Source organism: Cottoperca gobio, chromosome 11, assembly GCF_900634415.1.
Source record: "Cottoperca gobio chromosome 11, fCotGob3.1, whole genome shotgun sequence".
Lineage (NCBI taxonomy): Eukaryota > Metazoa > Chordata > Actinopteri > Perciformes > Bovichtidae > Cottoperca > Cottoperca gobio.
Window position 1 is genome coordinate 1,885,907 of NC_041365.1, and position 11,136 is coordinate 1,897,042.

At 43.3% G+C, this 11,136-nt stretch overlaps 1 protein-coding gene across 1 annotated transcript; it reads left to right on the top strand.

Annotated features, from left to right (window-relative positions):
• The first annotated feature begins 6,891 nt into the window (after positions 1-6,891).
• On the top strand, positions 6,892-10,844 carry sync (syncoilin, intermediate filament protein). The gene is made up of 6 exons (XM_029443590.1): positions 6,892-7,001; positions 8,074-9,620; positions 9,705-9,919; positions 10,042-10,249; positions 10,410-10,534; positions 10,612-10,844. Exons 2-6 carry the CDS (start codon positions 8,136-8,138, stop codon positions 10,658-10,660), a joined length of 2,082 nt encoding a protein of 693 aa, XP_029299450.1. The 5' UTR covers positions 6,892-7,001; positions 8,074-8,135; the 3' UTR covers positions 10,661-10,844.
• The last annotated feature ends 292 nt before the right edge of the window (positions 10,845-11,136 follow it).

The window sequence follows — 11,136 nt, forward strand, 5'->3', positions numbered from 1 at the left end:
TGTGACTGAAAGGTGGCTGCAGGCAGGAAATCCATACTGCCGGTTGGGATAAGCCCAGCGCTCTCAGACCAGCATTATCATTCCCGACTTGCCTTTGTCCGGCCACAGACACATTCTTTCTGCACCGACTGCTTCTCTCTGTCCATTCCTCTAACGACTGAAACTACATTTGTTTTTAAAACACCAAAAAAGGTCTGAACCGAACTTCTCTGTTGTTGTGTTCAGATACCTTTTAAAGTACGTTGAAAGCGCTGAAGAAGAACCAAACTCTCCAAAAGTTACATTCCACAGTTCACTATTTATACCGTCGAGGCTGGGAGAGATAGAAAGAGAGGTGAGAGGAAGAGAAATGAGGACAGACAGAAAATCAAGGCATGTAATAATAGTTTTTTGGAGAGAAGAGGGAGAGGTTCCAGGTTGAGACTCAGCTGTGAAACACACAGAGGGGATTCCTCTGTGCAACAGAGACAGCTTTGTCTCACCAGCCTACGACTAGAATAGATGCTGCAGTCTCTGTTGGCAGTGAGTTTTGGTTGGAAAAGGGGCAGGGAAAGACAGAAGGAACAAAAGTATAAATCAAAGTAATTCAAGAAAGAACAAGAGGTAAAAAAAAACGATCTTTCGACCCCACTGCACTTCAGTTCTCCCTGTCCAGACATGTAGGTGCCCTTGGTGGTAGGGGGAGACACTCACTGTCCCTACCACATTCCTCTGACCTGCCTTCAATGGAGGCACAAAAACACGAGGTTATAACGTTGTAAGAGCGGGAGGGAGGTGTCCATTTCATTGCCTTCAAGAGAAAAAAGGGAGAAAGTGGAGGAAATATCATTGAGTCATGTCTCCAGTGAGAGATGAGGACAGGAAAGAGAAAAAAGTGGGTTGAACCTGCTGAGAATGAAGCTGTAAGAGTTGGCTGTTGTCTGTTTTATGGTGCCTCTGGGGAACAATTTTGACCAAGAGCCAGACGGCCCGAGACAAAAAAGGGCTAAAAGAAGGGTCATTTTCTTACTAGCTTCTAAGTTCTACCCTAAAACAAAGCAATATCCTCCAAACACTGCAGTTTCCCCACACTCTGTCATTCCAAAAGACAGGTGTGTACATTGCCAAACTGTAAACTATGTTCACTTCTGTCACTGATGACTTCTTTTTGAACAACTGCTGCCGCTGAACTCATATTTACGGCTGTAGCGCTTTGAACTTAAAAGCTGTAAATGAAGATACTGGAGGAATTGAATTGTACTGTCGACCCTAAATCAGTCGCTCTATCCGTCTGATACTATCTAGGGAACGGGTGGTGTTTCTTCTGCTCGGACAAGTTGAAGCCGGCCGGTTGATGGTTCTCGCTTGAAGTTGACGTGACCCTTTCTGGACTTACAAACACAGACATAAATAAAATAAACCTTATAAATGGTCTATGAACAGCTACACTGGATCTTGTGTTTTCACTTAAAGATACAATAATAAAAGTGATTAAGAGCAAACAAGACAAAGCCCTGTGCGTCCGATGTTCAGAGTGCACAGTGTAAAGTACTTCTCAGAATTCAGGAGGGTTCAGAGCCAAAACACGCTGGCTGTGTACGGAGCCATCTGGCCAATTCATACACACATGAAGATCCACACGCAGACTTAAACACACAATTTAGTCAAATATAAACCACAAAGAAATAGGATTAGATACACGATACTTTGGATTAAGAACAACCTTGTTTGTTGCTTTTTTGTTTGACTACAGTATTCAATTGTCTTATTATTATTTTGCTTTTCTTTCTTTTTTTTGTGTAAAATGTTTGTTCTTATTGATTTAGCTTTATATTTATCCTTCTCATTTTTATGTACTTTTTACATAATTATTTAACGCTGTTTTTATAACTACTCTGCACAAAACATTAGTCAACAAAACCAATGTTCTCTACTGTAAAATGTAAATGTGCACATACAATATACACTTTTATTAACTTCCATACATCCTTTTGTGCAACATGTAGGCTTTTCAGGTAAGAAAACATTGCACATGTTATGGTAAGGATGAACTACTCCTAAAAACATGACATGAAATATCTTTGCAGCAGGAATTCCTGAGAGGGTGTGGTTGCTGCTGGGTTGTTTGGGACCGGACAAAAACAAGCCACAAGTTTCCATGCATCCATCCAACCATCTCTCTCTCCTTCTTTTTCTCTTTTTCTCTTTGTCGCTCCCTTTCTCCATTTGCAGAGAAACTATCTGCCTGTTTTCAATCTCTCCGGGGGGTCGTTTTAAATGAGGCACTGACGTCACAGCCAGGAAACCTGAGGTGACCTCTGTCGAAGCTTTATTAAAATAACAGGATTGGCACTCGCACAACATCTAATTAAGAGAACTGAAAACAGAGTGGGGATTCTCTCTGGTGAAAACAACAAGGATGAAGAACATATTCGTGCAGTCAAACTCTAAAGCTGTTGGGAGTGTGCAAGAACATATTTGTTCTTGCAGTAAAATGTATTTTACTGTAGTAACCAATATGTACATCCCTAACATTAACTGTATTAATCTACCCACACTGTACACACATACACACACCAGCCAATGACTTGTAGCAGTAACAGCATTAACTTTACATCTAAACTTTATATGTTTGGGTTAAGAGCACGCTTCAGGTGAACAGAATGTCCTCTTGTCCCTTTGTGATAGATGGCTGTGCTAAAAGTGGCACCAGTGGGTGAGCCTCTACTGGAGAGAGATGAGTACGATCAGGGGAACGCTACAATGTATACTGACAACTGAGGATAATATGTTGGTGTACTTACTGGAACCAAGTGAGTCTAAAGCTATGCTAGCAGCTCTGTGAGGCTCTACTGAGCTACATGCTAACACATCTAAGTTTAGTTTGTTAACATTTGGTACTGAAATCTAAAAAGTACAACTGAGGCTGATGAAAATGTCTTCCAGTCATCTGATGATGGCGCTAGATAAGGGATTACAATTCAACCTGAGGGGGACATGAACGTACGTCAGGACAATCCATCCAATAGTCACTCAAAACCACAAATGTCAACCTCTTGGTGGCGATATTGGATAAGTCAGGGGATCGTCAAAGTCGTAGGGTACATCGTCTGGGAACCATGAACGTCTGTAAAAGAAATTGTGCCAATCCATCTTGTAGATATTCAAATACTTCACAGGTTATGTGAAAACTTTAAGCGGGTAGTGGCGCTACACGATAAGTCAGGGAATCACCAAAGTCATTAGGATCTGTCCTCGGGGCTCCGTGGTTATCTGTACCAAATTGCATGCCAATACATCCAATAGTTGTCAAAGACATTTCAATGTAATGGTATCAGAAAGGGCAGAAGGAAAGTTCAGGAGATCAGCACAATCGAGACCATGAATGTTTGTAAGTCAATCCATCAAGAAGGTGTTGAGATATTCCAGTCTGGACCAAGATGGTGGACTAGATCAATAGTGTGGTTTAAAATTGTAAAAACATTTCCTAAAACAAGTGAAGAATACATCTGGCTCTTGCGACACTGCATCAACGAATACTCCCATAACTACTAATGTAAATCAAAGATTTGTATTGAAGTAGGAGGATTTATGTCCACACACACTTACACACACACACACACACACACACACAGCCTGTCCAACACAAACACCAATACACTGACGTAAACCGAGTCTGTGGTTAAAGAATGACAGATTAACATGGAATATCTCCACAGATTTAATTGTTGCCGCAGAAGTCTGTCAAACATGAATGAACCCGCAGTACGATTCTCACTGACTGAGCATGTGAGCTGTCAGTTTATCTCCCCATATCAGTTGTTTTCATCGGCAGCGTCCCTTCATGGGAACGGGTTGTGACTGTGTAAAGGTGATTTCACTGAACAATAACCAATTGTCTGGAATGCAATACTAAAAGACGTCGTCTCTGTTCGAAAAGAGGTTTTGGGTGAGAAAGAAAAGCTGTAGCTGCTCTGTGTCTTTTTAAGCGTGTATGTAAATAGAGGACATTCTTAATCCAGAACAGTGGAAAAGCACACTGAAGAAGGACATGGGGGCCCCCTCCTTCATTATATTAAGTGATCCCTTGAGACCAGGAAAAGCCAACTGATACAAACACTGGGTGGCTGACGACAGTAAGAAGATGGTGGCTGACAATTATGTAGCAGAGGCACTCTCTTTAAAGTAAACACCCGATAAGGTCACTGCCATTAAAACACACTTAGCCGCGGTGAGACAATGCTTTATGATGCACGACATGACAGACGGCAGGGAACAACGGAGGGAGAGAACAGAAGTTTGGAAAAGTGCGTTTGTTATTGGTAAAAAAAAAAACCCAGACCAACTGAGAAAATGTGCTTGGGGGAAATTGAAGAAGCAATGTTCTCTCCGACCATCATAAATAATTGTTAAGGTGTCCTTGAGCAAGACTCTTTATCTCTCATCTCAGCAGTAGAAGAAGAGTGTGTGAGATAATGGAGGAAGTTTACCACTTTATGTACAATGTACAGAAACCTTAAGTACGTTTTTCTTAGTAGTGCTCCTTTAAATGTTTTTTATTTATTTTTTTTACCATTAGTACAGATTAAAATCATTTGAATGCATCTATAAGAAACAATACATGCGGGCTGGTGAATCATATTTTAGGTCATTTATTATGTGCAACCACATTTTGCCTTAAAGACACACAACGCAAAATCTTAAAAATCCCCGAAGGCCGGACGTGGTGCGATCACCAAAAATTGAATACGACCATGAGTGCAACCAGCATGAAGCCAATGAAGCACATTAGTCTTGGACAAACAATACACAAAATAGTTTTGTTTTGAAAGGCATATGTACTACAAGGAGGCACTTAATGTGTCCACCAGTCAACACAAGTGTCAGAAAATCCACTAAAACAGATTTTAGTGAAGAACACATGTTGTTTTGTTCAATGAAAGTCCGATTTTGAGCCAAGAAATACTGAACTTCCAGCCTTAAATGGCAAAAAAATGTTTGAAATTCAAACAACATGAACCACAATATACCAAAGGAAATTAGTGAAGGAAATAAAATAAAAACATGGATGAGTTCAGCTGGATGGGAGAGATTAAAGGATGGACAGAGAAGAGGAGGAGGAGGACACACTGACAGGACGTTCTGGTGAGTTTGGACAGTACAGCACATTGGAGCAACACACCAGTCCTAATAACTGTCCAGCATATGGCCTTTCTCAGTGGGACATTCAGTCTTCAACCACAACGCCCCCTTAAATATTTGGTTTCCCCCTTGTCCTACTCTACACCCACACACACACGCTGATGATCTCTCCTTTCTCTACCAAGGAAATGTTTGGTAAAGTCCCAGTGGCTGTGTATCAGCACAACAGGGTTGAAACAGTTAATCCCTGAATATAACTCAACGTAAATGAGCGTCTCTCTCTCCCGAAGCCTAGACTTGACAAAACACAGAGTCCCAGCGGTCAACAAGGCTGAATTAGGTAAACATTACATCTATTCTGGAGCACAAGGGACGTAATCTTGTCATGGAAACACTGAATCAGTATCTCATCATTAGTTTGAAGTGCAAATAAAAGCATATTTAGTAAAGAAAAAGGATCTTCAGCAAATTAATCTTAGATCATGTTGTTGACTTTATATCACATGCAGGCAAAACATGCTTCTCTTTCCACCTCTATGTCTTTGTGTAAAGCAGGAATTGGCCTTCATTTGAGAATATAACCAGATAGACGAACGCAGAGAAAATAGTATAAAAAGTATAAGTTAAGGTAATAACGCTATAATGTCTGTCAATCTAGTTAATAACTAGATAATACTTATAATACTATCAGAGCTTAAATCACTATTACATGCATTGCTGGTAGAAAAGCCTGCAGACAGACTGAGTTGGGAGGTTGAAACGGTTTCTTGTTCAAAGTTAAACACTCAACATTTCCTCTTATGTTAACTTTAGGACGAGTTCAATGAGGCCATCTAGTGGTGTCTGGCTGTAACATGTGTATATGTGGGAAATGAAAGGTATGAAATATGAAAAGTAAGGCAAAAACATAAATATAACCAATCAAACGGCAAATTAATAACAAACTGTCTCTACATAAAAGAAAGTCTGTTTTGGAAATGTCAAGACACAGGTCCAACAGAACTCTGTTGTTCAGTGATCTCCACATTTCACCATCTCCTCCTTTATCTCTGGAGCATTTCTCCCCGTACATCTGTCACATCTTGTCATGTCTTTGACAGCCCCGTCTCATCCTCTCTGCCCTCTCCTCAGACGACAGAAGACTACCTGGTGTCCATTGTTAGGGTCACAAGTTTAGGCTAAAACCAATCCTCCCTCGGGAAGAGGCCAGAAAGGCGAGGGTGCTATTTAAAGACTTTTAACACTCGATAATGAGGAGGCACGGGTGGAATCCTGGAGCCATATTCCCTTTCATCATAAACACACACACACACACACCGTAAACACCCTCCCCCACACCCACCTCTATAATAAATGCATCCAGCTGTAACTCTAGCAATCTGGTGTTAGAGGTAAGAATCTAAGAGATGTCAGTATGTTACAGGAGATGATCCTTCCAAACGTCTCTCACCTTCAGTTTAATCTGATAGTTTGTGATATTTTGAATAGTTTCTGACCATAAATAAACAGTTTTTAAACTACATGTGGCCGCCAGGTGTTCAGGATCATTCCTAAAAGGCCTGTTTAGGCAGAATCCTTTATGTGTCTCGGGTTGAAGCAGCCTGCTGTGGCTCCTCTTTCTGCCAGCCCAGTGTTTATTAATAAACCTAAACAGAATTGAGGTAGTCATGGTCACACATAGCAGCACACTGACTGAGAGAGAGAGAGAGGAGGCTGGGTCAACCGTCTTTACTCCCCCCCCCCCCCCCCCCCCCCTCTCTAAATCCGTCTGCACACACTGCTCCCGCTCACTCTTTGCCGCTCACTTTGCTGTCGTTTGAACTCATTTCTAACAGACTCCTCGTGAGGATAACGCAGAAGAAACGAGCACACGCGCAGAGGTGAGTACAATTATGTTTCATGTTTGCGCATGACGCCTGTGTGTAATCAAACACAAACCGTTCACGCTGCTTTCAAACATTCAAATATCTAACTGTGAAATAATTTAGCAGTTAAAAACTAAAACATGTATCACGTGAAGCTTAAAAGAAAGTTGTTGTTTTTATGCTAAATATAAGATAATTAGTGAAAGTAAAGTGTTATATAAATATATATATAAGGCCAGAGCTGTTTTTGGGAGGTGGAGGTCTAAAGGAATGTGACTTGTGCCCATGTACTGCAGCAAGACAGCTGACGACTTTCCCAGAGTGCTAGTCAGCCATGCATAGCACAGCTCTGTCCAGTCCTGTGGGTTTCAGTACTCACCATTACTTTTTAATGATCTGACCTTGTTTAACACAACCACTGGAGCCGCTTCTTGAATTTTGCTCTCGGAGCTTTTTGGCGAATAAACAGCTGCTATTAAATAAATCACACTTGTCTTCCATGCCCTTTCTTACATTACTAATCTCTGCCAATGATTAGCCAATGACAGTATTGGGTCAATTTGATCAATTTACTCTCTGGGAGTCTCTGGACAGTTCTGGCAAACACCTCAAAGGGTTCAATTACAACTCCAGTATTCACCAGGGGGGGGGGGGGGGGGAAAGAGTACACATGCCCATCCATCGGCACGACGACATGTTATGATTATCTGCTCTCAACTGTAATCTGTGTAATGCCACTTATCGGAGCTTCAGATGAAAGATGTGCTGTATGTGTTTATACAAGTAGTGTTCATGTGAATGCATGAACAGGCTTGTTTTAGGTGTGCGTCTGATTATTGCCATGTATTCAGTTGGTCCTTGGGGCATTCAGCCCTGCAGGACAGCTGCTGCTGCTAGCATACCCTCTGCTAAACTGCCCCCTTGCACAGCTCTACTTGTCTGCATGTGCTAATGACATCAGCATGATGCCAAAATACAAACCCAGGCCTAGTATTTGTGAAATGCAAAACGACTGCCAACACCTACAGATATCATGTTTAACATGCATTAGCTAGGCTGTCTAACGTATTCATGTGCTTTCGTCAAGGGATGGGACGGTTGTGAAGGAGACTTCTACATTGGAAGTGGCTACAAGACTAGGTTAAACCGATGGAGGACGATAACATTTCATCTACTGGGTTCAAGCCTCTCTTCATTGAAGAAGAAGAAGCAGATCCGGACCTCATGGAGCAAAGAGAGTGCAACACGGCCCAGTCTGGACTCACCTTCGCAGGAACACAGCTGAATCAATCGGCTTTAATGAAGCCATACTTACAGGAGATGGGTGGCTTATTGAAGAGCTGTGAGGACCTCACCGGTATCTCTTTTGGCTCACACTTCTCAGCAAGTTACAATCAAACAAGCCTGGCTGAATCAACTCATAGCCACAGCAGAATGGAAGACACAATGGAGAGCTTTGGGGAAACAAGTATTTCTCCCCAAGCATATCTTTCCACAAGCTACATAGACACACACATGGATGGGTCTGGAACAGAAGACCAGCCAGCGCAAGGCAAGTCGCACGCCACCGTCATTAACAGGTGTGAAGTGACCACAGAAGCTTCTGGCCAAAAAGAAATGCCTCTCACTTCAGCGGGAAACCAACTGAGCGAAACCATGGTGGAGTATGAGGGTCAGCTGTTGGGGATGTTGGCCATGCTGGAGAGCTGTATGGAAGAGTCTGGGATGGACTTTGAGCCCCAAGGCTGGGCTCCAGATGCGAGCCAAGAGTACGTGCACATCAGTAAGAATCCTCATCGGGGTACAACACTGGTGCCCGTTCAGCAAGAGAGGCCAATGAAGTTGGAGACCCAGCCAAAGCAGTTAGAATCCTGGGCTGGTCAACACGTCGGGGGAGATAACGTTTCCGGGGAGAGCAGAAACGAGGAAACAGTGGGTTCACCAACACATGGAAGCCAGGGAGGTTTCTCAATGGAAACACTGGAATGGCAAGACCAGGAGGTTCTTGAACCTCAGTTCAGGTTTGCAGGTCCATCAATGCCATTAGATAGTACAGAAAATGATCCCATGTACTGTGAGGCGACAAAGACAGGCTATATGTCTACCAGTGAGCCAACTGGGATTGAAGTAGACGACACTGAAGTGTCAGCTGAAGAGAAACAGGAGCTCAAGACGGACACCATGGATCTGGGATCTGGCATGAACGAACTAGGCGCACTAGGGTGTCAGATGGAGGAGTGCATAGAGGAGGTGCAGCGGTTACAGAAGAGGAGGAAGGAACTGCTGATGGAAGTGCTGGAGTTGAGAGGGAATAAAGACAGAGAGGAGGCAGAGGGGAGCAATGAAGAGGAGACGGAGGAGCGAATTGATAGCAAAGTGGCAGAGCTGATGATCACACTGAAGATGGAGGAAGAGGCGAGAAGACAGGAGAGGAAGAAAGAGATTCAGGGCGTCAGAGAGGAGAGAGCAGGGGAGGAGAGGAGGCTGTGGAAGGTGAACCTGGAGAGACAGGGGCTGTATGAGGAGCTAAGAAAGCTGAAGAGGAGGCTGTTTGCGATGGCGAGGGACTGCGCTCACAACCAGGCTGCCCTGAACACACAGCAGCATGAGGTGGAGCTCCTAAAGAGAGAAGAGGTAGGAAACTCAGCGAGGAAAATCTTAATCCGTGCATCACATTTTAGGGGAAACCTTGACTTTAAAAAATCTCTTTCTTCCCAGGAAAAGCTGCAGTCGATGGTGCTCCAGCTGACAGAAGAAGGCTCCCATCTCAGGGCAGCTCAACAGCAACAGCTCTTAGACCTACAAGCACAGCTTCATGCCCAGATATCCAGTCAGACCTCCAACACCCAGGACGAGCTGAACCAGTGCAGGAGGCACTCCTGTGGAGACATCCAGCAGTATCTGCAGGGTGGGCTGAAAGCGCTGGAGAACAGGTGCTGTCACTGTCTAGTACTGGTTGTGCCTGACTGAACATCATGTGTTTATTTCTCTTACACTTAAGAGTCTAAATCAAATGTATGTTTCTCATTCATCTGTCATTGGTTGTCTTGTTCAGATATGAACCCATTTTGCTCACATTGCTGAAGAGAAGGGAGGCAACAGCCGGAGCACTGGTGAAAGCCAAAGAGCAGGGCCAGGAGCTGAGGGCGCAGCTGAGACCCCTGATGGAGGAGATCCAAAGGCTGAATCTCCAGAGAGCTTGCTTGGAGGAGAAACTCAAACTGATTCACTTACAGAGGAGAGAGGATGTGGGGCAGTACAAGGTAAGCAAGGTGGCAGGTGAGGGTGTAAACTGGGAAAGGGGAAGAAAGACAGACACTCGGGGGGCGGCTTAGGAAGTAGACAAACTGTCCTTTAAGTGTGCATCAGTGTAAGGCAGGGTCACCTGATGAGACGATGCAATACACTGTGCCGTCCGTACAGGAGACGGTGTACTTCCTGGAGGACAGCAGCAGAGAGCTGAAGACAGAGTTAAAGATTCAGAAGAGAAAAACCAAAGAGGTAGAGGATCTGAGAGACAGCTTAAACAAACATCTACTCCTCTACAGGTAAGATTTGTTATTGTGCATCATACTTCATATAAAACCTTTAGGGAATAGCTCTAATCAAAACGGTTTTCTTACAGGGCTGCCATTGAGGAGCTTAACAAGTCTGACGATGAGGAGGAAACATGAAAACAACAACAAAAATCAGTCCTGTGATTTAATAACAAGCTGATCATTCTTTTTTATCTGCAACATTGTGAACTCCAAGATTCAATTAATGCACTTTACACACATGCTGAGAAGATGAACTCGAACACATTTTGTAGAAAGGTGTTTTGTTATGAATAAAGGCTTTGTGTTTGATGTAATCCAAGTGCGACTGACGAGTTAATGTCCGTGTGAAGAGTGGAGAGGGGTTCATGTACTTATAAGGGCAACGTGGCTGAAGACCTAAACAGTGGGACACGGAGTAATGAAGTGAGAGTACGTTGGGCAGACAGGAACGCAGCGAGCTGTCACTCCAGACGCATTAAAAAAAGCCTGAGCAAAGTGTCGTAACGTATAACCGACTCTCGTTAAAAGGATTGTTCAGGGTTGTTTAGACCGAGCTTAGCGAGATGCTCATTAATAAAACATGCACGTAACAAATTCATGTTGAGAGATGT

What these genes read in the sequence shown, in the direction of transcription:
- sync (XM_029443590.1), top strand. Translation starts at nt 8,136, where the DNA reads ATGGAGGACGATAACATTTCATCTACTGGGTTCAAGCCTCTCTTCATT. An exon ending in AGCTCCTAAAGAGAGAAGAG is followed by an intron (nt 9,621 to 9,704) that starts GTAGGAAACTCA and finishes CTTTCTTCCCAG; the next exon opens with GAAAAGCTGCAGTCGATGGT. An exon ending in AAACATCTACTCCTCTACAG is followed by an intron (nt 10,535 to 10,611) that starts GTAAGATTTGTT and finishes GTTTTCTTACAG; the next exon opens with GGCTGCCATTGAGGAGCTTA.